Consider the following 27,280-nt stretch of genomic DNA (forward strand, 5'->3'; position numbering starts at 1 on the left):
AATGAATCCAAAAGCTGGTTCTTAAAAAAAAGGAAAACAATAAAATTAAAAAAATAAGTTAGCTAACCTAATCAAGAAAAAAAAAGATACAGAAAATAAGGAAATAAGAAGAAAAAACAGCCCCAGATACAGAGAAAATGGAAAACAACCATGAATGACTACTTTGTTCAACCCCATGCATATTACAATTTGGATGAAATGAATACTTTTCTAGGAAAATATAAATTACCAAGTTGAGTCAGGAGGAGCCAGTTACCACGGATGAGAGTGTTGCGAAAGAGCTGCAACAGTGCACACGTGTGCAGCACACACCCACACACATGTACACACATGTGTGACACACATGCACACATGAATGCAGCACACATGTACACGCGTGTGCAGCACATCCACACATGTACACATGTGTGCAGCACACACCCAACAGCACACACGCATCCAACAGTACACATGCGTGCAGCACACACATCCACACACATGTACACACGCATGCAGCACACACATCCACATACATGTACACACGCATGCAGCACACATCCATACACATGTACACATACACCAGACACACACACTCGAGCATATATGCACACATACGTATCCAAATACCCACACACACATACACAAAAGCACATATACGCACATCACACACACACACCTCCTCAAAACAAGAAAAGAAAATGTCCAGTTTCACAAGCTCTAGTGAACCTTTAAGAAACACATAATTACAATGTTATGAAAACCAGTTCAAGAGCTCAGGAAGAAAAGGAAAAAAGGACAAGCTTCCCAATTATTTGTTTGAGAAGAAACCGCAGGACAGCCTTACGCACTGATGTTGAGGTGCATATTGTAAGTGCAGCGCTCGCAGGAGCAGGACCTTCCCTCACAGCCCAGAGGGAAGCCCATGGGGCTGCGGGGCACAGGCGGGAAGCAGCCTCGCGGAGGGCTCTGTGGAGCTGCCTCCTGGGTGGTCATGGGCCCCACCTGGGCAGATGCCCGGCCTTCTGCCCAAGCTCCTCTGTGAACTCAGCTTTTGGAGGGAGCAGAGGAGGATTTCAGGGGGAAATGCGTGGCGCCCCACAAGTTCCAACTTGGTTCTCGGGGAGAAAAAGCAAAGAGTGGGCCTGACCTGAATTGTCTTTGCTAAATGAAATACCATCAGGCAAAAAACAACTTTTGTTTTCCACTCTTAATATTTAAGGCTGCTGTAAAACTGGAAACATGAGTTTTAATATTTAATGCTCTAGGACTCTGAAAGTCTCTTACTACACAATGTCTGAGACACTTCCTTGGTGGGAATAAATATTTTATAACTGCTGTGCGTATGGTGCTGATGTCTTTATGAATAAACAAAGACACGTTTTTTTTTTTTTTTTTTTTTTTTTTGCGGTATGCGGGCCTCTCACTGTTGTGGCCTCCCCCGTTGCGGAGCACAGGCTCCGGACGCGCAGGCTCCGGACGCGCAGGCTCAGCGGCCATGGCTCACGGGCCCAGCCGCTCCGCGGCATATGGGATCCTCCCAGACCGGGGCACGAACCCGTATCCCCTGCATCGGCAGGCGGACTCTCAACCACTTGCGCCACCAGGGAGGCCCAAAGACACGTTTGAGAACCATCTGTGAGGACTAATCGCTGGCTAATTTGACAGGGACTGGAGCCTTCTCCCTCCAAGGTGGTGCACGGCTCCGGACGCTGAGGAAGAAGGGTGTTTGGGTTCAAAGTGATATCCAGGGAGAACTTCTTTTGTCCTGTGTGGACACGTGTTTCCATATTTCATCATGCGCTGGGCTCTAAGCTTTATCTAAGAAAACTTAGACACTTGTCAGAAAATGTGTCAGACGTCTCCCCTCCCTCCTACCGCCCTGTGGTCTGCATTTGCGTCCTAACCTTCACCGATGGGCACAGCTAAAGCCCTGATGAGGATGTCGGTTGGGGGTGTCTCAGGAAACAAAGCAGCCGTGGATTCAACAAGAGAGAAGTCTACTTCTTTCTCACATGAGGCCACCCAGGACTGAGCAGCTGCCCACAGAAGGGGACCCGGGCTCCTTCACCCCAGCACGGAGGTCTCCTCTTCATGGCACAAAATGGATGCTCAAGCTCCAGTCTTCATAGCCACTGTCCCATCAGCAGACAAAAGGAAGGACCAAAGAAGGGGTTGCTCTCCCTTTGAGCACACTCCCCTAAGGCTGCCTTGCAGTGACCAGAGCTGGGTCACTTGGGCATACTGGTCATAAGGAAGGCGGGAACTGGGGACGTCCTGTGCCTGCTCAAAGCTGGGATCTATTCCTGAGGAAGAAGGGGAGAAGACAGAGTACAAGATCTCCCCGAAGCCTGGGAGACCAGGTGAGGGAGAGCTGCTCTACTGCCCCTCAGCTGCCGACTGTGAAATCGTCCACGACACTTTCTTCTTTTCAGGCTGGCCTTCTGGGCTTTTCCAGCCACGTCACCAGAGCCCAGCCCCGCCCAGGGCACCAAGACCCACCCCCCCTGCCCGCCAGCTTTCCCTCCTGGTCACCTCCGCCCGATGCCCGCACCCACCTCCCCTGCTTCTTCAGTCTCCCACCTACAGGGGCCCCAGGGGAACTTCTCTCACCCTGGACTTGAGCAGCTGTGCCCTGCGGGAGCCTCTTGGGGATGGGGGTGCCACTCGGGGTTCATGGCCCCACAACGCAGGGCCCACAGGAGCCTCTTGTCACCTACTCTCTCACCCTCCTCCACACTCAGTCCTCCCCAGACCACCTGGCCTCCCTCAGCTTCCCAGGCAAAGTGCCCGCCGGCTGACCCCTGGTCCTGGTCCACCCGCCCGGCCCGGGGAGCCCGGCTCTGAGTGGGCCCAGCTCATGGTTCATTCCGGCTTGGCTGTCATCGCAGTAAAAGAAGATGCTCCTGCTTTAAATGTCACTTCGCTGCATTTTGAAAAATGCATACGACCACGTGCCCAACTGTCCAGTCAAGATGAGGACCTTGTATGCCACCCCTCCCCAGTCAGGCCCCCATCCGATTTCTGTCGCCTTAGTGTCCCTTTGCCTGTCCTAGAATTTCGTGGAAACGGGATTGTGCAGGTGGTTTTCACACCTGGTGCTTTTGTTCCCCATCGCCCGGATTCATCCACCTTGGGGTCGCGTGGCTGGTTCACTCTTTTGTTGCTGAGTCGTGGTCCACCGTGACTGTGCCACAACTGTTTACCGTTGAGCGTTTGGGGTTGTCTCCACCTTGGGGCCGTTAAGAATAAAGCTGCTGTGTAAATTTCTTGTGCACATCTCTGTGCATACATGTGGTCATTCCTCTGGGTAAACGCCTAGGAGAAGGATTTCTGGGTCAGAGAGTATGAGAATGTTCAACTTTATTAAAAACATCATTTTCCAGTGATAGCACATTTCATATCCCCACAAGCAGTGCAGAAGAATCCCAACATCCACCTTTGCCGGCTGTTTCCATTGTAACCGTTCTAGTGGGTCTATGGTGAAATCTCTTTTTGAAAATTTGTCATTTGTATTTCCCTGATTACCAACGATGTTGAGCACCTTTTCATGTGCTTATTGGATATTCAAATATCTTGTATCTTTGAGACTCTATTCAAGTTTATGTCCGTCTTTTAAAATTTGTTTTTTTATTATTGAACTGCTTTCTTTCTATAACCTGGATACATGTCCTTTGTTAGATGTTCACTGTGATTATTTTCAACCAACCCGTAGTTTGCCTTTTCATCTTCTTAACAGTGCCTTTCGAAGAGCAGAGGCTTCACTTTGGATGAGGACGACTTTCTTTCTTTTCCTTTGATGCCATTTTTTATTCCCTACCTAAGAAACTGTTGTCTGCTCCAGGGTGGTGAAGTATTTTGTCTTACTCAAGAAGCTGTACGCACATAAATTTTACCTTTAAAGTCTACCTATGGTCCATCTCAAATTAGTTCTGTCCATGGTGTGATGCAGGTTCCAGGCAATTCACTGCCCACTTGTTCTGGCATCACTTGTTGAGAGGACTTTCCTGTTCCCCCTTGAAGTGGCACATCTGGCAAAAGCAATGGACCGAACCCATGTGGGTCTGGTTCAGAACTATTTATTCTGTTCTATTGGTCTATTCATCTGTCCTTCACCAACACCACACTGTCTGAAACACTGCAGCTTTAGAGTAGGTCTTGAAATCCAGGAGTTTGAGTCCCCCAACTTTGTTCTTCTTCCTCAAGGCTATCTTGGCCATTCTAGGCCTTTGTGTTTCCATATAAATTTTAGAATCAGCTGTCCATTTCCAGAAAAGCACTTCTGGGATTCTGACTGAGATTTCGTTGAGTAGAAAGATCAGCCTGGGGAGAAGGACATGTCACAGATAAGCTCCAGTTCACGAGCTCGGCAATCCTCTCCGTTAACGGGGGTCTCCTGGAGTTTCCCACAGCAAGGTGTTGTAGTTTTCAGTGGAACAGTACTAACACACCTTTTGTTAAACGTATCCCAAGGTAGTTGGTTTTGATGCTATTTTAAACGGTACGTTTCTGCCCTTCTCTGTTGGTTGTCAGATACACAGATACAGTTGACACCACGGATGCACTGTATCCTGCTCCTCGTCAAGTTCACTTAGTAGTAGTTGTAGTAGTTTTGTAGATGCCACAGGATTTTTTACATCCATGATCACTTTGTTTACGAATAAAAGCCCATCAACTTGAAAAGTGCTTCATTGTCTTTTACCTTTACTAAGGCACCTCCCCAGACACCAGAGGCCCTACCTCATCTCCCCCCGTCTCTTTCCTCCCCACTAAGCGCCAGACTTCTTCAAGAATTATGGACCCAAGTCTTTCCCTCTGCCTCCTCTCCCTCGCTCACTCTTCCACCTCCTCCAACACCCGCCCCCTCCCTCCCCCCCCCCAATTAGAGATGTAGCTATTCCTGAGTCACCGACTTCCTCCCCTGGGTGCTGTTAAACCCGACAGTGACTTCCCAGTGCTCACCTCACCACTGTCTGGGCCACATTTGACCTGGCTGATCCCTCTCTCCCCCTTCCCTTGGCTTGTGGAGCCAGCCCTGCACAGGCCTCCTGTCCACCTCTCCAGTCTCCCCTGCACCTCTTCCTGCCCACGGCCCAGGGGTCTCAAGGGCTGCCTCCAGCACTTCCCACCCCGTCCTGCTCCCCCTCTGCAATCTCACCCACACGCCATCACCTCTGCACACCTGCTCACAGGCCTGAGCCTCCAGCCCCGGTCCTCTCCTCCCAGCTCAGACACCTCCCACAAATGTCGGCTCTGAGCACCCGATCCACACGTCCCAGACAGAAGGCCCGACGTCCTCCTGAGCCCCACACCACCCGCCCTTTCCCAGAGCTCCCCAGGCTGGCCCGTGCCCCCATCCACCTCCAGGTGTGTAGTCCCGAAGTCAAGGGTCCCCTGGCCCTCCCTGGCACCACGTCCATCACCCAGTCTTCACCTGGCGCCCACGGAACATGCTCAGACCCACGCACACCGCTTAAAGCAGTAGGAAGGAGAACCGTGCTCTCCTGCCCCCACCCCCCATCCTCACTGCAGTGCCCCATCCCCCACGCCCCTCCCCAGGACTTGGCAAACGCTACTCCTTGGACATCCTCTCCCCTTCCTTCTCTGTCCAGCACCTGGCCCTTTTTCAGACCTCAGCTCAACGGCCCTGAGCTTGGGGCACTCTCCCCAACAGCCCCCTCGGGACCACACCCCTCTACAAGTGGCCTGGCTCCCGAGCTTCCCCTGGCGGCGCCCCGGGCGCACAGTAACTCTGTGCCGGTGTGATGTCCTCTCCCCACGGGGGCGGCCGTCCACCCGGCTGCCTTTTCAGGCCCAGCTCAGCCCCGGCCAGTGGCAGGGGGCAATTAACTATTTGCAGGATACATGAATGAATGAGCTAAGGAACGCAGGACCGCTTTCTGGGAGACTGCGAGGGGGTTTCAGCAGAGGGTCAGGGCCCGAACCCCGGGCATCCTGGACCGGCAGGGACCCTGATCGGAACCCGGGGCAGCTGCGCTGGGCAGCCCCACTACGGGGGTGAGCAGGGGCAGGAGGCGGGGCAGAGCCTGCGGACCCGCCTGCGAGGACGCGACCCCGGTCAGGCGGGCGCCTCGCCCTCACGTTCTCTCCGAGGGGCTGGAGGCGCGCTCAACGGGTGGGCGCCGGAGCGGTTCGCCTCCGGACAAGTTTGGCCCCGCCGCCGACCCGTAGGTCCCGCGCCCTTCTCTGTCGCTAGGCAACCCCTGAGCCGCGGAGAGAAAGCCCTCGGACGTTGGGCAACCGGCACCTCGGACGCCGGCGCCATGGATCCGGTCATAAGACAGGAGCTGGCCCGCGCCGAGAGCCAGCAGGGTGGGTGGGTGGGACCGGAACCCGCCCCTGGGGAGACCCCAGGACCCGCCGGTCACCGCCCCCACCGCCCCCCGGGGAGAACTCGGGACCCGCCGAGACCCTCACTCCTGGGGAGGCTGTCCCCACCCTGTTGATCCAGTGACCCCTTGAATCCAGCACTTCGAGGATTTGTCTGACTTGGGCAAACTAAGGCGCCTTTTAAAAAGGAAGCCTTTCGTCCTTCCTAACCGTTCCTCAAGGTTTATTGCCCTCACGCTGCTCCTGAAGCCGGAGCCGCAGAGCTGCTGCGGGGCCCGGAGGGCTGAGCTCGGGGCATCTCGCTGCTGGGCTCCTTCCCCCGGAGAGGACCGGGCCAGCGCGGGGCCCGGGGGCGCACGGGGTTGCCTGCCCGACCCCAGCCCTGTCCCGGGCCTCCTGACCGTCCCCACTGCTGCTTGGTGGTGCAGTGGCTGCGTGATGACCAAATCTGCCTCAACTCCTGTCCTGATAGATGCTGCATCCCTGAACAGGGCTTATCAGTTGATCAAGTCCGCCAACCTGGGGAAGTCAGAGTTTGACCCCACAGAAAGCTTCAGCCCCGACCTGTTTGTTTTGTGTGCAGAACAGGCCCTGAAGGTGATTAATCCCAGGGGTCCTAGGGAGGCGCCTTCAGGGGACCCTGATTTCTTGGTTTGTACTAGAAGCGGGAAGCGGCGGCCCCTGGTGGGTGGTCCACTGGGCCGCCCCCTCTGTGAGCCTCTTGGGGGGGGGGGTCTGTCTTCTTTCGCAGATGGGGCAGCTCGAGGTGAGCAAGGACTGCATCCGGATGTACTTCAAGGTGAAGGGGCCGGTCACCCAGTTTCTGGGCCGAGCGCACCTGTGCAGGGCCCAGCTGTGTGCTCCCAAGTCTGCCGAAAACATGGTGAGAGGCGATTCCGGGCCCTGTCCCAGCGTCCCCGCCAGCCCTGCGTGCTGGTTCCTCCCGATTTTCTTTATTGTCCTTTTGGATCATGAAGCCTTGGTGTGTACAACCTTGAGTGTCTTGGCGAGGTGAAGCGCAGACTTAGCTAGTTTGCCGTTCTGAAATGAATATATAATTGTCCTACTGTATTTTTCCCGTGAGAGGTTGCTTTCATTCTCCTCAAAGTTCCACGGCTTGTACCGCCGCAGTTAAAATTCCCCCACCTCCAGACTCACCTTAAACCGGCTTTGTTGGGAGGGTGACCAGATTCTGCTTCAGTGAAGTGAGGTGCCGCATTTCCCATCTGTACTTTTCCCTGAGGGGTCTGGCTTGTGTCTTTGACCTCTGCCCTTTGTGTCCCCGTGCCTGGTCATGCCTGCAGCACAGGTGGGGCACAGGGTGGGGTGGGGGGTGGACTTCCAGGCTTCCAGGGAGGGGGCGGAGCTCCTGAGAGCAGAAGCTCAGGCGTCCACTGCCCCCGTTCACACCCTGGGCGCCGGCCGTCTTCAGAGGCTTAATGTTCAGGGGAGTGATGGTGACCAGTGATTGATGTTCCAGTAGCAAATTTGACCGAATTGTGCATTCTTTATGCTGTTTAGGAGGAATTTGAAAATTGCGTGACTCAGTATATGAAGGCAATCAACTTTGCGAAAGGAGAACCAAGGTGAGCATGACGGATCGGCCGTTTCTAACTGAGTGTGTACAAGCTTTAGAGCCAGAACTTACCAGGTGGTTCTGTCTGTTTGGACGCCGGGGTTTTTGTCTTGTTTTGTTCGTGTTTTAATGCATCTGTGGCTGTGGGCTCACGTCTCTAGCGTTGGAGCTGGGCCGCGTGCACACTCGACCCTTTAGCTGCATCCTCTTCCCTGTGCAAAGGTCTCTATGACCTGCAGATGCCTTTTGCCTGCTTTCTCTGTGGGAAGCTCGCCTTTGACCAGTCCCCAGGCACCTCTCTTTCTGGCCCTCTCTGGGGGGTTGGCATCTGGGCTCCCTCCCTGCCCTGCCCCCACCGGCCTGTGCTCCCCCTGGCAGATCGCCTGGCCCACGGCTCCGTGTCTGGAGGGGTGATTCCCCTGAAACTCCAGCACAGTTTTCTACTTAATTACTGCTTAAATATTGAAATTGTTGGGCTTCCCTGGTGGCGCAGTGGTTGAGAGTCCGCCTGCCGATGCAGCGGACACGGGTTCGTGCCCCAGTCCGGGAAGATCCCACATGCCGCGGAGTGGCTGGGCCCGTGAGCCATGGCCGCTGAGCCTGCGCGTCCGGAGCCTGTGCTCCGCAACGGGAGAGGCCACAACAGTGAGAGGCCCGCGTACCGCAAAAAAAAAAAAAAACACAAAAAAAATATTATTGAAATTGTTAAGTTTGCATACAAACTGGTATTGATACAGCCTATTTAAAGAGGACACAACGTTTAAAGCACATTTAAGTGTAAACCCTAGGTTCATTCATTCCTTCTCCCAGTGTCTGCTGTGGATGGCCTCCTCTGGCCAGCCCCTGTCGTAGGGGCTGGGGATACAGGGCCCAGCCCCACAGACCCTTCCTCAGAGGGGACATCTGGATGGCAAGGCCCGGCCTTGAGGCAGAGGTTCTAAGGACAGTGGGTGTTTCAGGGGGACCATGCCCCGGAGCCCTGGAGCCCAAACTGTGGGCACCCTTGGGGAGGGGCCTGGTCAATGCTGCACTCCAGGGGTCTTGGGGGGACATGCAGACCGCCTGGGGGGACCAGGAACCTCGGGGGCTGGTGGATGAGGGGTCTGAGTAGACCCCATGAAGAAGCAGGCAGCCTTGTCTTCCTGCTGGGCCTGGCCCTCCCTCCTCAGAGGGGCACAGTGGTCATTGGCAGCACCGGTCCATCAGACGACCAGCACCGCCAGGTACCTGGGTCCTGCAAGGCAGAGGTGGCCCCTCCAGAGAGGCGCCTGGGTTCCCTCACTCGGGTCCTTCTGGGGGCTCCTGCAGCCCTCAGGGCAAAGCCCAGCTTCTCAGGGCGCCCTGCTCCCTCCCCAGCACTCCTCCTCACCCACTGCGCACTTCATCCGCTCGCACAGGGACCCCACCCAAGCTGCTTTCCCTGTACTGCTCTCCTGGCTGATTCCTCCAGGCAGCCTTCCTTGATGCCCCCTGCACTTGCCCATTCTTGTCTATCCCTTGAAAGCCGAAGGAGGCCTTCCTCATTGGGTACTTTTATTGGGAGCTGATCACTTTTCAGAATGGCCGAAAGAGTGGTGGGATCTCTGGTCTGGACCCAGGAGCCTGTGGCGGGGTCTGAACTGGAGCCAACTACTCGGCTGAGCAGGGCACGTGGCTGCCTCTGGGAGGATGCTGCATCCACCCCACATGTGCATCTGGCAGCCAGGCCAAGGCGGCTCGGGCAGGGCTGCTGCACCTGCCAGAGACAGAGGCCCTGGGAAGGGGCTCAGGACAGACTGGAAGGGGCTCAGGATGGACTGGCTCTGGGTGAGCCTCACCCACCCTCTTCTTGTGCCCCAGGTATTACTTCCTGGTGTATAACGCGTCGGTCCTCTACTGGCAAATGGTGAGGCCATTTCTCAAGCCTGGGTATCATCACCACCTGATCCCCAGCCTCTCCCAAATCGTGAGCGTGTTGACTCAGACTGAGGAGGAGGACAAGGACTGGCCGGCAGAGCTGACACTGTGAGTCCCCAGGCACCTGGCAGACGCTGGCCTTCCCCTCCCCCCTCTCCTGGTGGCCACATTTCACATCGCAGCCCTGGCAGTGCTCTCTAGCCCCAAGTTAGAATCAGGTTTTGTGTGTCTTGTCTGCACATGTTTCTAAACTCTGCAGACGGCATCACGGTGTCCTGATCAGACAGGTGTTACCACAGGACAAGTGCTTCTACTCAGAACCCAGGAAGTGGGAGCCTGCGTCATAGTCCTGGCTCGTGGTTTTGAAAATAAATAAGTTGTGAGTCTAGTAGACATTCTAGCAACATACAGCTTGGCCAGAATGCTCACGCATCCAGGTGGCCCCACTTAGGGAAGCTTGCCCTGAGCGCATAACCCCAGGGACAGACAGCCCTGCGTGGATGTGAGCAAGTGGTCCCCAGCCGGCCAGGTGGGCTGAAAGGCACTCGGTGACACTTTCCTGTATTTGGGTGGCAGTGTTTGTGGCCAGTGATTTTGTGGATGCCACTGGGGGGCCCAGAGGGTCGGCCCTGAAGTTGGAATCTGGAGTGTGCAGGCATTCGTCACCTGCTTTACAGCTATTTGGGGAGGCTTTAACAGAAAATAAGTAAAACTATGCTCATTCTGTAAAACACCGTTGTTTGAGTCCTCGGTAATCACAGCCAAACAGCCCCCTTTCCCTTTGCAGGCAGTGGCCAAGCTTTCCAGCCCCGGCCCCAGCCCAGTGAGCCCCATACTGGGCGTGGGGTAAGGAGCTGGCCAATCCCTGCATCTTTCTGAAATTTGTAAAACATAAAAATATAATAACCGGGTTATTAGATGTTTGCAGCAGAAAATGGCTCCATCCAGGTTTAATATGGACTATTTTTGTATCATCCAGGGAGCTTCTGGAGTGTTATCTACAAGCTGGAAAAAACGAGGAGGCCGCGAAGTTTTGTGCCACTGTAGCACCATTCATCAAGGCTAATGCGCCACAGAAATATCGACAAATATTTGCTCTTATGGTAAGTTGGAATATTCCAAACTGTAGAAAGAAGTCATTTTCTTAAGCCATTGTTCAGGAAACTATGTATAAAAAACAGCCAAGACCATCCACTGAGAGATACAAAAACATACATACATATGTACGAGCATGAACAGAACAAAACAAAATCTTTTCCTTTGTTGTGACTGAATATTTCCTTTTTAACAGCACTGAATTTTTTAAAAAGTTAGCAGAAAATTAGTAATTTAAGTAATTACGGCAACAGTGTGTAAAGGGCATTCATCACCTATTATATATATAGGAATCAACTTAAATTATATATGAGAAACTAAACATAAAGCATAATAAATGAGAAAATAATTGTTAATTACAAAATTTTACTTTTAAAGGAGGAATATTTGTAAAATAATAGCTAAACAAAATATCTGGTCTTTCCCTAATTATTTGCTTAAGTCTCTGTTAGTATTCTGTTTTCATCTTATAACAGGTCCGACATGAATTAATGGATGAGCTTCAGTTAAAGGAAGAAAAGAGAAGTTCTATTAGCCTGTCTGTCACTTTCCAGATTAATATGCTGAAAGCGTAAGTGCTTTGGGAAGGGGGATAGGCGCCGACTAGTCTCTGTGCCGGGGTGGGGGGCACATGTGCAGGGACGGTGAGGCTGGCTGGCGGGCTCGGCCTTGCCTCCCTTTACTGAGAGGCTCTGGGGAGGATGCCAGAGTGAGCGCAGCTCGTCAGCAGTGAGGAGGGTGCTGTTAGAAGAGAGGGACGGCAGCCGTGTCAGATGCTTCATTGGCCCCCAAAGGCAGCTTGAGACCTGACCACGAGCTTGAACAAAAAGAGGGTAGTTGTGGGTGAAACCCTCATGGGACTGGGTGAGAGTGCATGGGAGAGATCGTACCCAGGTAGAGACCTGCTGTGGTGGCGAGAGGGAAATAGGATGGTCGAGAACCTGGTGTGTGTGGTGAGGAGATCTCAGTGTGAGTGGGGAGGACAGCTGTCCAGAGGGAGGCGGGTGCTGGTCTGGGCTGGATCTGGGCAGATGGGAAGGGCCAAGCCCCCCTTTCCGTGGGCTCTTGGTGTGGGACTCGTTCTGGGTGCAGGGCCTGTGCACGGTGTCCTCGGGGTCCATCCTTAGTGATGGAGGAAGATAGAGCCTGGGCTGGCAGTGAGGGCAGAGGGGCGTGAGAGGTCATCAGGAGGAGAAGGTGTTACCTTAGGCCTTCTGTTCAGTGAGGACACAAGTTCATAGACTTCAGATTTTTTAAGGATAATTTAAAGAAACCTGACAGGATTCTTTTGGTTATTTAATATTTGATTAAATCGATCTATATTCTAGAAAACTGGATAAAAACGATTTATCTGAAGATATCAACAAAATTCTGGAGGATACCTATAAATGTTTAAGTTATTACAATCACCAGCACTTTCCTTCAATCAGAGAGGAAAAGTAAGTGTTTCTGTTTTTCCAGTTTCACATCTATGTACAGCATTTCATAACTATAGGAAAATGTGAAAAAAAAAAAAAAACGTAACCATAATTACCCAAGCAAGTATCAACCATTGTGGTGGAGGTTTTAGTGTATTTCTGTCTAGTCTTTTTTTGTCCTGAGGTTTGTACTGTTTGGCAGCACTTGGGTTATGAAACTTCACATCATACTTTTTTAAAGTCCAATTTGACTTCTAATCACAAGTGCTTTTCTAGTTATTACACATCTTACGCCTTCTGAATAGACGCCTAACAGTTCAGCCACAGGAGAACATGCCTCTCCCTGAGCATTTCAGTTGTCAGTTCTCTGCTCCCTGAGTCCTGGGAGCACTGCTCAGAGTTCAGTCCTGGATCGGATTCCTGGGAACTGGTAGTTGAGCCAGAGGCTGAAAGAAAGGTCTGGAATGTACCCCCAGTTCAGCTCTTTCACCAGGTTCTCTGAGTTGTAACTCAGAGCAGGTCCTGCTCGTCCCATCCCTGGGCACAGCCTCCCTGAGGGGCCCCGGGAGTTCCAGAGGGGGGACCCTGGGGACAGAGGGGACCGCATGACACCAGGACACCCGCCCCGCCGCCTGGGACTGCACTGACTCCACTGCAGGTCCGCTCCCTGCTGGCAAAGTGGAACTTTTGTTCATATATTTACGGACATTTTTTTTCTCTCGTTAATTTTCCAATGATTTCTTTTGCCCAGTTTTTAAAAAGTAGGTTGTAAATCATTTTACTAAGGACTTGCAAAAGCTTTTTCTGTTTCAAAATTTGAGCCCTCCAATTCCGGTGTAATTATCAATTGTGTCAGTATGTTTACTTTTTAGGTCTTTTAAAACAATTTTTGATGTACAGATGTGTTTTATTTTTATTTTATTTATTTATTTATTTTTGGCTTTATTGGGTCTTCGTTGCTGCGCATGGGCTTCTCATTGCGGTGGCTCCTCTTGTTGTGGAGCCTGGGCTCTAGGCGTGCAGGCTTCAGTAGCTGTGGCGCACGGGCTTAGTTGCTCTGTGGCATGTGGGATCTTCCCGGACCAGGGCTCGAACCTGTGTCCCCTGCATTGGCAGGCAGATTCCTAACCACTGCGCCACCAGGCAAGTCCCCAGCTGTGTTTTATTTAAGATAAGAATAATTTGAGCTGATGTTCATCCCCTACCATCCTGGACCAGGCTCCATTTAGACCCGTCAGGGAGTCCCCACCCTCCTGGCCCAGCAGCCCGGTCGGTGGGCGCTGACCTGGCTTCCCCAGGAGCCCCGGCATGTGGCCCGCACGGAGCCAGCTGCGCCCCTGCCCCTGGCCCCCCGCGCCCGCCCTGGGCTTCTGTGCCCACGCCCGCCACACGCCCCCTCTCCGCCCCGCCCGTGGGTCTGTGGCTTCGCGGTTGCCAGTTTACTGCGTGGTGGCTAAGAGGCTGGCTGGTGGCTTGTGATGCGGCTTCCCGGGTGCTCAGCCCAGCTGCTCCCCAGGCCTGGGAGGGGCGTGGCCCCTGCTGGCCGGGGTCACAGGCTCAGCCGCTTGGAGATGCTGTCTGTGGGGTCAGGTCCTTCCTCAGCCCTGAGGCTCCAGCCGTCTGTGAGGGGCCCGCTGACCCCTCCCCACCTGAGCTTCTGTATCTGGAATTCTGGGTAGAAATAAAAGTTCTGTGAGGTTAAGACCAAAAAAGCACTGAAAATCAGTGATGGCTCCCTTTGTGGGTTCTCCCTTCTTCCCTGCACAACAGGCCCAGGTGGCCGGAGCTCAGGGAGGTCAGAGGAGCTGTGGGTCTGGAGGCCCCACCAGGGCCCTTGGTGGTCCGGGCTGCACGGGTCGGGGCAGAGGGCAGGGACCCACACCCACCCCAGTGAAGGGAGAAGGGAGGGTGCCTGTTACAGCAGACAGGCTGCTTGCTTCTGGGGTGGGTGTTGGGAGGTGGAGAGATGTTGGATAATATTCTCCTGGCTGAGAAGCGTCTTTGAGACTGAAAAACAAAGCAGGCAGCTCCGTAAAGTGCAGTTAGGAAGTTCATTGTGGGGACTGACACACAGGCAGGAACGGTCTGCGGACGACAATCCAGAGGCATCCGCAGCTGTGCTCCGAGCCACCAAAAGGGGCACAGGGGACTTAAAGGAGGACTTAAAGGGGCCAGAGCTAAAAATGGCACCTGACTACCAAGTGGGACCGAGGGTTTACCTCCCCTGGGGGTCCTGTGACCACTGTCAGCACAGGGCACTCTTCAGTTTTCATATCAGGTGAAGGCAAGGGTTAGCATTGCCGGGGCTCCTCTGGCTTGGACACATTCCTTGTGAGTGAGCGGAAGCTGGGTCACGGTCACTAGAAGGGGGCGGGGGTGAGACTGTGGGCCTGAGAGGAGCTGACCAAGTGCAGTCCATGTGGTCCGGCCACAGTCAGGTTGTGATGCCTGCCTCGGAAAGAGCAGCGAGGTGTTGGCTTATCCCCAAGGGAGGCTGGCATGTCTGGGGACGCTGCTGGTGGCCACTGTTGCTGGTGACCAGGGGTGCTGCTAAACACTCCACCGTGTGCAGGACGGGTCCCCACCCAGCAGAGAACTGCCTCATTAAGACGTGATGGTGTCAGGCTGAGAAGCCTGGCCCATCTCCCACCAGAACCATTGCCTTGATTCCTGCAGTTTTATATTAAGTCTTAAAATCAGGCAGTTTAGTCCTCCGACTTTGTTCTTTTTCAGAGTTGCTTAGGATAGCCTAGGTCCTTTGCATTTCCGTGCACATTTTAGCATCAACCTGCTGATTTCCACAAAGACCACGATTGGCAATTGGTGACTGTGAATGCTCTGGTCACAGGATAGGAAGAGCCGGCCCCAAGGAAATGTGTGTCTGTCTCTTGTCACCCGTGCCCCCCCACCAAGGGCTCAAATGGTGGTGCCCAGGGCTCACAGCCCCTCATCAGGCTGCACCTGCACCTGCCCTGAGGCAGTGGAAGTCCCTCCAAATCCCGTGTCAGGGCCAGAGGGGGCTGGGCTTAGGGACCCTCACCATAGGATTTCTCTTCTCTTCCATTTTATTCCTGCCTCCCCTAAGTGACAGCTGAAGGCTTATTCTACCCACAGGTGGGTGTTTCTTGTTGTCTCCTATTGACCCAATGCTGTTTTGTTTCTGTTTCCAGAATTCTTTTGCTTTTTGAATTAGCTCATCTTTCTCTGATCTTGAAATGTGGGGAGATCACCTCTGACTGCCTCTCAGACTTGAAGAAGATGGACAGCAAAGTAGGTGGTCAGGGACTGGGTGCACCACCCCTACTCACTGTGACCTGGACATGAAAGGCAAAAAAAAAAAAAAAAAAAAAAAAAGGGAAAGGAATTCAAAAGCCCCTCACCAGGAGGGCCTAAATTGTTATTTTGGTAAATTTCCTTTCAGTCTTTTTTAAGTGCAATTCATACAGTTGAGATGATGTGATTTTTGCAGTTTTGCATCAATAGTATCATTAATGATAAAAGGATCAATTTGTCAAGAGAATATAACAATTGTGCATGTATATGCATCCAACTTTGGAGCACCTAAATATATTAAGCAAATACTAACAAATCTGAAAGCAGAAATAGATAGCAATGCAATGAGAGTAGGAATCTTTAAAACCCCACTTTCAACATGGATAGATCATCCAGACAGAAGATCAATAAGTATGTATTGGGCTTGAACTACACTTTAGACAAAATGAGCTTAATAGACATCTGTAGAACATTCCATTCAATGGAGGAAAATACGCGTTCGTCTCAAGCACACATGGAACATTCTCCAGGACAGATCATACATAAGATCAGCAGTACCCAACCTTTTGGGCACCAGGGACCAGTTTCAAGGAAGACAGTTCTTCCACGGATGGTGGGTGGGGGTTATTCAGGCGGTAATGCGAGCGCTGGGGAGTGGCAGGTGACACTTTGCTCGCTCACCTGCCGCTCACCTCCAGCTGTGTGGCCTGGTTCCTAACAGGCTGTGGACTGGTACCGGTCCACGGACCAAGGGCTGGGGACCCCTGTGTTAGATCATAAAATAAGACTCAACCAATTTAAGATGATTTTCTGACCACAATGTTGTGAAACTAGAAATCAGCAACAGGAGAAAAGCTAGAAATTCACAAAAGTGTGGAAATTAAACAACATACTCCTGAACAAAGAAGAAATCAAAATGGAAAAAAAGATTTTGAAACATAGGACAATGGAAACACAACATACCAAAGCTTATAGAATACAGCAAAAGCAGTCCTAAGAGGGAAGTTCATAGCCAAAAACACCTACAATAAGAAAAAAGAAAGATTTCAAATAAATGACCTATATTTATACCTCAAGGAACTAAAAAAAAAAAAACCCAAAAAGCAGAACAAAGCCCAAAGTTAGCAGAAGGAAGGAAATAACAAAGATCGGAGCAAAAAACAAATGAAATAGAGACCAGAAAACAAATAGAAAAGATCATTGAAACTGACAGCTGGTTTTTTGAAAAAATAAACAAAATTGACAAACAACTAGATTAGGAAAAAAAGAGAAGACTCAGAATCAGAAATGAAAGAGGAGACATTACAACTGATAACACAGAAATACAAAGGATCATAGAGACTACTGTGAACAATTATATGCCAGGAAGATGGGTAACCTATAAGAAATGGATAAATTCCCAGAAGCATACAACCTACCAAGACTGAATCATGGAGAAACAGAAAATCTGAATAGACCAGTGAGTAAGTATCAGTAATCAAAAATCTCCAAAGAAGGACAAGATGACTTCACTGGTGAATTCTACCAAACATTTGAAGAAGAATTAATGCTAATCCTTCAAAAATTCTTCCAAAAAATTGAAGAGAAAGGAACACTCCCCAATTCAGTTTACAGGGTGAGCATTACCCTGATACCAAAGCAGATAAAGACACTATAAGAAAAGAAAATTACAGGCCAATATCCCAGATAAACACAGATGCAAAATTCCTCAACAAAATACTAGCAAACTGAATTCAGCAGAACATTGTAAAGATCAAACACCATGATCAGTGAGATTTATCCTGAGGTTGAAAGGATGGTTTAATGTAGGCAAATCAATAAATGCGATACATCACATTAACAGAATGAAGGGTATATATACGATCATCTTAATAGATGCAGGAAAAGCATTTGACAAAATTCAACATCTTGTCATGATAAAAACTCTCAACAAATTAGGTATAGAAGGAATGTACCTCCACATAACAAAGACCACATATGACAAGCCCACAGCTAACATTATATTCAATGGTGAAAGACTAAAAGCTTTTCTTCTAATATCAAGAATAAAACAAGGGTGCCCACTCTTGCCACTTCTGTGCAACATAGTACTGGAAGTTCTAGCCACAACAGTCAGACAAGAAAAAGAAATAAAAGTCATCCAAATCAGAAAGGAAGAAGTAAATGTGTCTCTGTTTGCATTTGGCATAACCTGTTTATACAGAGAAAACTCTAAAGACCCCACTGAAAACCATTAGAACTAATGAGCAAATTCAGTTAAGTTGCAGGATTCAAAATCATCATCCAAAAATTGGTTATGTCTCTGTTCACTAAAAATGAACTATCTGAGAGAGAAATTACAAAAACAATTCCATTTACAATAGCATCAAAAACAGTAAAAGACTTAAGAATACATTTAACCAAAGAACTGAAAGACTTGTGCACTGAAAACTAGAAGACATTGATGAAAGTAATTGAAGAAGACACAAAGAATGGAAAGATATTCCATGTTCTTGGATTGCAAGAATGAAAATTGTTAAAATATCTATACTACCCCAAATCACCTACAGATTCAATGTAATCCTTATCACAATTCCAATGGCATTTCTCAAGAAATAGAAAAAAAATTGTATGGAACCACGGAAGAGCCAAAGCACTCTTGAGAAAGAAGAACAAAACTGGAGGCATCACACTTCCTTATTTCCAACTATACCACAAAGCTATAGTAATCAAAACATATGGTACTGGTATGAAAATAGACACACAGACCAATGGAACAGAATTGAGAGCCCAGAAATAAGGCCACACACATAATGTCAACTAATCTTTGACAAGGGCAACAAGAAAACACCATGGGGAAAGGACAGCCTCTTAAATAAACGGTGCTGGGAAAACTGAATGGCCACATGCAGATGAATGAAATTGGACCCCTACCTTACACCACTCACAAAAATTAAATGGATTACAGACTTTAAGACCTGAAATTGTAAAACTCCTATATGAATACATAGGGCAAAAACTTATTGACATTGGTCTGGGCAATGATGTTTTGAATATGACAACAAAAGCAAAAGTAAACAAGTAGGACTACATCAAACTAAAAAGTGTCTGCACAGCAAAGGAAACAACACAATGAAAAGGCAAGCTATGGCATAGGAGAATAATATTTGCAAACCATATATCTGATAAGGGTTTAATATCTAAAATATATAGAGAACTCATACATCAGTAGGAAATCATCATCATCCCATGGGAGACAATGGGCTAAGGACCTGAATAGACATTTTTCCAAAGAAGATACTCAAATCGTACATGAAAAGGTGCTCAACATCATCGGGGAGATAAAATCAAAACCTCAGTATCACCCCACACCTGTTAGAATGGCTGTTATCAAAAAGATGAGATTGGGCCTCCCTGGTGGCGCAGTGGTTAAGAGTCCGCCTGCCGATGCAGGGGATACGGGTTCGTGCCCCGGTCTGGGAGGATCCCATATGCCGCGGAGCGGCTGGGCCCGTGAGCCATGGCTGCTGGGCCTGCGCATCCGGAGCCTGTGCTCCACAACGGGAGAGGCCACAACAGTGAGAGGCCCGCATACCGCAAAAAGAAAAAAAAAAAAAAAAAAAAGATGAGATAACAAGTGTTGGTGAGGATGTGGAGAAAAGGGAACCCTTGTGTTCTGTTGTTGGGAATGTAAATTGATACAGCTATTATGGAAAACAGTAGGGAAGTTCTTTAAAAGATTAAAAATAGAACTACTATATGATCTAGCAATCCCACTTTTGTGTGTATGTCCAAAGGAAATGAAATCACGATCTCAAAGAGATACCTACACCCCCATGTTCACTGCAGCATTATTCACAAAAGCAAGATGTGGAAACAACCTAAGTGTCTGTTGATGGATGAATGGATAAAGAAAATTTGTGTGTGTGTGTGTGTGTAATGAAGTGTTATTCAGCGATGAGAAAGGACATCCTGCCATTTGTGACAGTGTGGATGAATATGGAGAGCATTACGCTCAGTGAAAGAAGCCAGACAGAGAAACAGAATAGCATGGTGGTTGCCAGGGCCTGGGGGTGCAGGAAGTGGGGAGGTGCTGATCAAAGGGGACAAACTTTGAGCTTTAAGATGAATACGTTTTGAGGATCTAATGTACAGTTTGGTGACTATAGTTCATAATTTTGTAGCGTATACTTGAAATTTGGTAAGAAAGATCTTAAGCATTCTCACCAAAAAGAAAACAAAACAATAACAATGTGAGGTGATGGATGTATTAATTCATTTGATTATGGGAATCATTCCACAATGTATATGCTTTTACACTTTACACATTTACTCTTTAAATATATATACAATTTTATTTGTCAATTATACCTAAATTAAAATTTTTACATAAAAATAAAGCAGAGTAGACATTTCAGAAAAAAAGATTAGCAAAATTTCGAAGGTATAGTAATGCAAACTATCCAAAATGAAACAGAAAGGAGAAACACTAAGGAGGATATAGGGAACATCAGTGAGCTTGGGACGACTTGAAGCAGACTAATGTATATGTAATCGGAGTCCCTGAAGAATAGAGAAAGGAGGGAACAGAAAAACAAATATTTTAAGAAATAATGGCTCAAAATTCTAAATTTAATCATCTGTAAAGAGCAGGAAATTATGTACTGAGGAACAGAGAAGAATGACAGCAGACTTTTTGTAGGAAATAAGACAAGCCAAAAGACATAAGAGCATCCTTAAAATATTAACATAAAATTTAAAAAAACTATCAACCTAAAAAATCTACACTCAGAGAAAATATCTTTGAAAATCAGAGGCAAAATAAGTATTTATTAAAATATACAAAATCTGAAAGAGTCTGACTTACACTACAAGAAATTTTAAAGGACTTTTTCAAGCAGAAGGAAAACGATGCCAGGCGGAAATCTGGATCCACACAAATAGTGAAGAGGACCAGCAAGGGGAGTCACATGAGTCACACAGAGACTGAAAAATATGTAAATCTCTTGAAAAGATAATTGGCTATTTAAAGCAAGGATAATAACATGGATCAAAAGACTCAATATTGTTAAGATGTCAGTTTTCTCCAGATTGAACTGTACATTCAATGTGATTCAATCAAAGTCCCAGCAGGAGTGTTTCAGAAATTGACAAACTGAGTATAAAATTTATGTGGAAATGCAAAAGATCTAGAATAGCTAAAAGCAGCTTTGAAAAAGCAGAACAATGTCAGAAGACGAACACGACCTGATATAAAGGCACCATGGTTAAGACAGGGTGGCCTTGACATGGAGACTCACAGAAACTGAGGGACAGGACAGGGTCCAGAAAGAGACCCGCAAACTCAGGGCCTCCAGCTTGGATGAGGTGCAGAGGCTTCCGGTGGCTGACAGAGCATCTCGTCCACAAATGGTACTGGACAAGGAAACAACCACATGTGAGAAAGTGAGCATCGGCCTGCACTTCATACTGTGGACAGAAATAAACTCAAAATGCATCATAAACCAAAACGTGAGAGTTAAAATGATAAAACTTCTGGGAAAAACGTTAAGAGAAAAAAATAAGAGGAAACTTTGTGAGCTGTTATCTCACAAGCACACACCTAGTAGATGGCTAGACTGGAGACTGACCGTCTCAGATGGCCAGGAGTGGGATGGGAAACGGCAACCCCTTGGGAAAACGGTTGAGCAGTTGTAACAGTTGAGTGTGCCCCAGCCGCCCACCCAGCAAATCCCAGGCCCCTGCTGCCCCGCCACCTCCAGCAGGACGCCCCGTCCAAACCCGGCAGGGATTCAGTGAAAGAAATCGTCAGCCAAATTTCATAACAGGGCATTTGTCTGAAGTTGGTGTAGTTATTTAAAAGTTCTGTGTCCAGTGAAATTAACTATCAAAGGTGAAAAAAATTTTTTTTCTAGCTTTCTTATTCAAATCTTTGCATCTTTTGGAAACATTTTAACTTTTTCTTATATATATTTGTATTACCTGATTTTTATTTGTTGAATTTCTACCTAGTACACGAATTCTATTTTTAAATGGTCTTTGAAGTTAATGAGTGTGCATGATCGCTTTCGTTAAAACTCTCCATCTCACACAGAAACTCCTGTGCCCCGCAGGATCCCAGGAAGCTAATTGAAATCGAATGCCTGGAGTGTGAATTGGAAGCTGTAAGACTTGCAAATAAAATTAAAATCTACACCCGAGAGGCTGTGGAGGTAAGTCCTCAACTAGGAGCCGTAGCAGAGGCTGAACTGTTGTGCAGGTTCCCTGGACCCTGTGACTTGACTGGTGCCAGGTTTGGGGGGGAGACCTGACAGGCACGGGCCAGACCCCTGTGCCCTGGTTTCCCACCCGTGACTGTGGCCTCTCTGGCAGGAGCTCCAGGGGCCTGGGTGGCCCTCAGCTGCCGAGGCCGGCTGCCGTCCTCCTCCGCGGCATGGAGCTGGGTCCCCCACGGCTCCCAGGGCCACCTTGGCCTGGCGGACGTCAGGGTTCATGCAGGCCATTCTCTGGGTCAGGGGCTGGGGTGAGACCGTCCTCTGGCCAAGCCCTCCTGCGGCCTGTGTGGAGTGGCCCACCCCAGCACACTGATAACACTTGCCATTGGTGAACGCTGAGTCCCCATGAGAGCACTTTGCCATCCTGACTCAGGTCCAGGAAGGCAGACGTTGCCCCGGCTCTAGTGTGGGGCTGTCGGTCTCGCTGGGCTTGGGAAACAGAGGGGCTCCAGTGAAGTGGTGAGGTCACCACGGGATGGGGGAGGGGGGACCCCAGGGAGGGTGCGGGGCAGGTCCAGAGGACCGCCACAAGCATCCCTCCCTCGCTGCCCCCTTTGGAAACCCCTGACTTGTCTAGAATATTCCACTGGTATTTAGTGAGGAGGCAGCTGTCTCTATGAAGAGTTGGCGCACGGCAGCTTGGTGAACACGGCGGCAAAGTGACAGACCACGTGAGCTCAGCGTCCTATGTAATGCAGTCAGAGCTGGTCCAGCAGCCACTGCCAGAAAAGGAATCCAGCGATCATTTATGTTCTTTAATAAGAATCCTGCAGTTGAGGGCTTCCCTGGTGGCGCAGTGGTTGAGAGTCCGCCTGCCGATGCAGGGGACACGGGTTCGTGCCCTGGTCCGGGAAGATCCCACATGCCGCAGAGCGGCTGGGCCCGTGAGCCATGGCCGCTGAGCCTGCGCGTCCGGAGCCTGTGCTCCGCAACAGGAGAGGCCACAGCAGTGAGAGGCCCGCATACCGCAAAAAAAAAGAATCCTGCAGTTGAAAAAAGGGAACCAAAATACACTGAAACAGAATGATGGCAACTGGCATTTCTTTGGGGCCCGGGTGTCTGCTCCCTGGCTCAGCTCCTGGGACCCTCTCTGGAGCCCTAGAGCCGGACTGTCCTGCCCCACGTCCCCTCCTGGCCCGGGGGGAGCAGCAGAGGCAGCGTTGGCGCTGTGAGCTCTGCCAGAGGACGAGCAGCTGGGCCGGGTCTCCGCGAGTTCGAGGCCACCTGGGGGATGTGCATGTTCCCTTTGGACTTGCCCAGGTGGCTGCCCCTGCCGGCGTTGACCTTCTCGAGGGAGGTCATGGGCTACCTGTTGACCACGTGCTGGTGCTGGCAGGTGGTGGCGCAGGGTCTGCAGGGCTGTGTCCCTCTGCCTTTGTTGGCCTCGAACCTCGGCCAGGGGCCCTTCAGGGGCACCGGTTCAATGAGGCTTTGATGGACGCATCTTGACAGGCAGGAGGCACAGGGTCTGAACCCCAAGCCTGCGCTGGTCCCCGTGGCCTGGGAGCAGCACGAGGGGAGGCCCCCAGGTGCCAGAAGCCAGGGCCCATGGACATGGCTGAGCTTAGGCGCCCAGGCAGCCCTGGTGGGCGCTGAGGGAGGTGTGGAGCTGGTGAGGCCCCTTGCGTGGGCTGAGGCCAGCCAGCGCCTGTCTGCTGGGCAGGGCGTGTGGGGCACAGACTGGAGGAGCTGTTCACTGGGTAGTGGACGTAACTGGGCGTGGGCCCCATAAATATGCAGGGCCAGGAGATCAGCAGCCTCGCTCAGACGGGCTCACAGAGGAGAGACACACCAGAGGGCGCAGAGCCCATTCTAAGGCAGGATCTCGACCGAGCCAGGCCCTTCTAGAAAAAATCACTGACAGACTCAGACAGTGGGCCCGGGCCCCACCTGCGGCCGCCTGGGCTCAGGGTCGGCCGGGGCTGGCCTGGCTCGCCCTGTGGTGCGCGTTTGACCCCAGCCTCACACATGGCCACTGTCCCTTGTGCAGACCCAGCTGAATATAGTACAGAGACTGGACGTGGTGCTCCAGCGAGCTGTACGCCTGGGCGACCCGCAGGTCATGCACGTGGTGTGCGCCACGCAGTGGAACACGTGCCTCCCGCTGCTGCAGCACGACCTGCGACACCACCTGCGGAAGTCGCTGACCAGCATCGCAGAGGTCCTGGAGAAGGTGGACAGGTGGCGGTCCTGGGCTATCCCCCCGGGGGGAGACAGCGGGCGGGAGACCCCTGGGGTGAGGACGAAGTCTAACTCATTTCCCCAAAAAGTGGGCAGGAAGGGCAGTGGGACTCCACGGCTCCCCACAGAAGTGCCAGCTCGAGAGGCCGGCGGGCCGTGGGGGAGGTGCGTCTGGAGTGCGGGGGGCAGGGCCTTGCAGGGGGAGGCTGGGGGGCACCTGGGTGGCGCCCATCTGAGGTCGAGAGGGGTCGAGGAGATAGGGCTTTGTCAGGAGGGTCCTGGGCTGCGTGGCAGGGGGATGGCAGGGCACAGGGCCTGTGGGCACAGGCGCAGGAGGGAAGGTGGGGTGGGCGGTGAGTCAGTGAGGCCCCCAGGCTGGGGGTCGCAGCCCAAGGGGATGCTAAAGATGGTCCCCGGCAGACAAGGGGGCTGGAGACGGGGACTTGGTGTGTGGGCAGAGAAGAGGTGTGGAGGGTCACCCAGGAGGGGGGTGCAGCCGCAGGGAGGGGCGGTGGGGAGAGCTGCCCTGCCCCATCTGCTCCTGTGATTAATTAGGGTTGGGTTTCATCGCCTACGTGAGCCCTCGGAGCAGGGGTCTCGGCAGGGGAGCCAGGGGCCTGGTTGTCAGCCTGAGGGTGGGCAAGGGGGGTCCCCAGGGTCTCCGGTACGGTTCATTTCCTGCCGGCACCTGGGGGTCTTGGCTGTGAAGAGCTGCATCTCTCTTCAAATCAGGGATTTTTACCCATTTTAAAAATAGTTTCTCCTTCTGGAATCCCATGGGGATGTATGACAGGCTCCTAGCCCAGCTTCCGACCCTCCCCCCCGCCCCCCCAGCAAACCTTCCACACTCATGGCCCCATCCCCCATGTGTGACACGCTGAATTCTGACAGATTTCCTCCAGGCCATTAGTACTCTTTTGTTTTACAAATTCTCGAATTTTCCTTCCTTTTTTTAGCCTATGTTTTTAAATTTTAATGACTATTTCTTCCAAAATATCCTTTTAGTTTATTTTCATATTTGCCTGATTTTTAAAAATAATGTCTTCTAGTTGCTCTCTTTTTCTCTGACAGTTCTTTTTCTGATTAACTTTATTGAGATATAATTGCAAACAATAGAATACACACATTGTTAATGTCCCTTCGCTGTGTTGTTTTTTAATCATGGGTGTGGAGTACTGTCGAAAGTTTCTTCTGCATCTATTCAAAGGTCTGTGACTTTTCTCTTTTGTTCTTTAATGTGGTGAATTATGCTGATTGAATTTTGAGTGGTGAACCAACCTTGCTTTCTCTGCATGGTCGTGACATATGTCAGCGTGTTGTTAAAGATTTTTATGTGTAGGTTCATGAGGACGTTGGCCTGTGATTTTCTTCTTTTGTAATGTCTGTCAGGTTTTGACATCAAGGTCATGCTGAATTTATTAATTAACTGAATTGGGAAGGTGGGAAGGACTCTTTCTCCTTTGCTTTCTGAAGGAGTTTGTGCAATATTGGTGTTTTCTTCCTTAAATGTTTGATAGAATCCAGTGAAACCATCTGGGCCCATCTGAAGCATTTCTTTTTCCATCCTTTCAATTCCCATCCTCTGTGGATCTTTCAATTTAAAGCATAGAACACAGCTTTTAACAGCATGTACTTTGGTCTCACTTCTTTCTGTCTAGTATGATAATCTCTGCCTTTTAACTGGAGTGTTTAGTCTCTTTGCATTTAGTGTAGCTTTGAACTTGTCTACAATCTCATCATTTGTTTCCAGTTGTCGCTTCTGTTCTGCTGCTGCTCTTTCCCTGCCTTCTTTGAGGTTAATTGAATTCTTTACCATTGCATTTATTTCCTCTATCAGCTTTTTTGTCCACTGTACCCTTGGGGTGGGGGGATTGCTGTAGGGCTAACAGTGCACCTCCTCCTTAGCCAAGTCTGTGTGAGGCGGTGCTTCCCACCCGGCAAAGGGAAAACCTCACGCATTCCCCTTCATCTACCCCACTTTGTGTGGTTGTTGTCATGTCTTTTACTTCTAAATGTGTTATGAACCTCATCTTACAGTGTCATTGTTTTGCTTTTAGCAGCCAGTGGTTTTTTAAAGATAATTACAGAGAAAATCAATAGTCTCTTCTATTTGCCCACTTCTTTGTCAATCCCACAGGCTCTTTCTTCTTCCTTACCCTCAGATCCAAGTTTCTTTCTGCTGTTATTTCAGCCTGAGGAACTTCCTTTATTTTTTTCTTGTAATGCATGACTGCTGGTGACGAATTCTTTTGGCTTTTGTTGATCTGAAAATGACTTCACCTCACCTTCATCTTTGAAGATTATTTTCACCATTTGCTGGATTCTGGGTTTACAGATTTTTTTTTTCTTTAAACCCTTTGAAGAGGTTGTTTTATTTTCTTCTGGCCTTCGTAGTTTCTGATAAAAACCCAGCATCTGGCCCATCTTACGTTCTGACTGTGGGCTACCTGTTCCTGCTTCCTTGCATGTCCAGTAGTTTTTTATTGTGTACCGAATGTTGTGGTTGGTGCACTGTGGAGTCTGTGGATTCTGTGATCTTTTTTAAGAGAGTGTTGCTTTTTGTTCTCTTGGGTACTTCAGTTACTGGCTGAGAGCTGGCTTCGTGTTTTGTTGGCCATATCTCTGGAAGGTTACAGTGTCTTCCAGCCTGTCTCAGTGGGGCTCAGCCTCTAGCCCAGTTGCACCTGCGATCTCCGTGGGCTCGGCTGACACCCGGGGTGTGAGTGAGGGATACCCGGCTCTCTCCTCTCTGGTGGGCAGGCCTGCAGCAGCTGCTCTGGTACCCGGCTCCTCTTCCTTCCCAGCCCAGAGCAGAGCCCCTCCCTGTGGACGGCAGGTGCCCTGGTTCTGGGCCCAGCGCTCTGCCCGCGATGCCACAGGACACTGTCTCCAGGCAGGGCACGGGCTCCTTCCTGAGTTCCCGCCTCCAGGGACCCCAGGCTCAGGCTGCCCAGACCCAGTGCTGTGTTTGGTCCAGCTTTACAGTGGCTACTCATGGCAGAGGCTTGATCACAGTTGGAAGCAGAAGGAACTGAAAATTACTCATTTCTAAGTCCTTTTCATCTGGTCCCATTCATCCTGTTTCGGCAGGGACGGAGTCTCTCATTTGAATCTGCTGTGCTTACTCACCATCATCTCTGTGGCTTCCTTGATCCAATGGTTTACCAGGTTGTTCCTGATGCTGGCTGTTCTGCTGTGTAGACCTCTCTGCCTGGCAGGTTGTTCCTGATGCTGACTGTTCTGCTGTGTAGACCTCTCTG

At 50.3% G+C, this 27,280-nt stretch overlaps 1 protein-coding gene across 1 annotated transcript in view; it reads left to right on the plus strand.

Moving 5' to 3' along the window:
- Positions 1-6,229: 6,229 nt before the first annotated feature.
- CFAP46 (cilia and flagella associated protein 46) overlaps positions 6,230-27,280 on the plus strand; it is an 87,705-nt gene continuing 66,654 nt past the window's right edge. The window contains exons 1-11 of the mRNA XM_060091648.1: positions 6,230-6,309; positions 6,800-6,924; positions 7,079-7,210; positions 7,849-7,913; positions 9,743-9,907; positions 10,779-10,902; positions 11,371-11,465; positions 12,223-12,333; positions 15,483-15,582; positions 21,678-21,776; positions 23,830-24,020. Of these exons, the coding sequence (XP_059947631.1) occupies positions 6,261-6,309; positions 6,800-6,924; positions 7,079-7,210; positions 7,849-7,913; positions 9,743-9,907; positions 10,779-10,902; positions 11,371-11,465; positions 12,223-12,333; positions 15,483-15,582; positions 21,678-21,776; positions 23,830-24,020 (1,256 nt within the window). The 5' untranslated portion in view covers positions 6,230-6,260. The remainder of the gene's footprint in view (positions 6,310-6,799; positions 6,925-7,078; positions 7,211-7,848; positions 7,914-9,742; positions 9,908-10,778; positions 10,903-11,370; positions 11,466-12,222; positions 12,334-15,482; positions 15,583-21,677; positions 21,777-23,829; positions 24,021-27,280) is intronic.

The sequence above is a fragment of the Mesoplodon densirostris genome, chromosome 1 (assembly GCF_025265405.1).
Source record: "Mesoplodon densirostris isolate mMesDen1 chromosome 1, mMesDen1 primary haplotype, whole genome shotgun sequence".
NCBI lineage: Eukaryota > Metazoa > Chordata > Mammalia > Artiodactyla > Ziphiidae > Mesoplodon > Mesoplodon densirostris.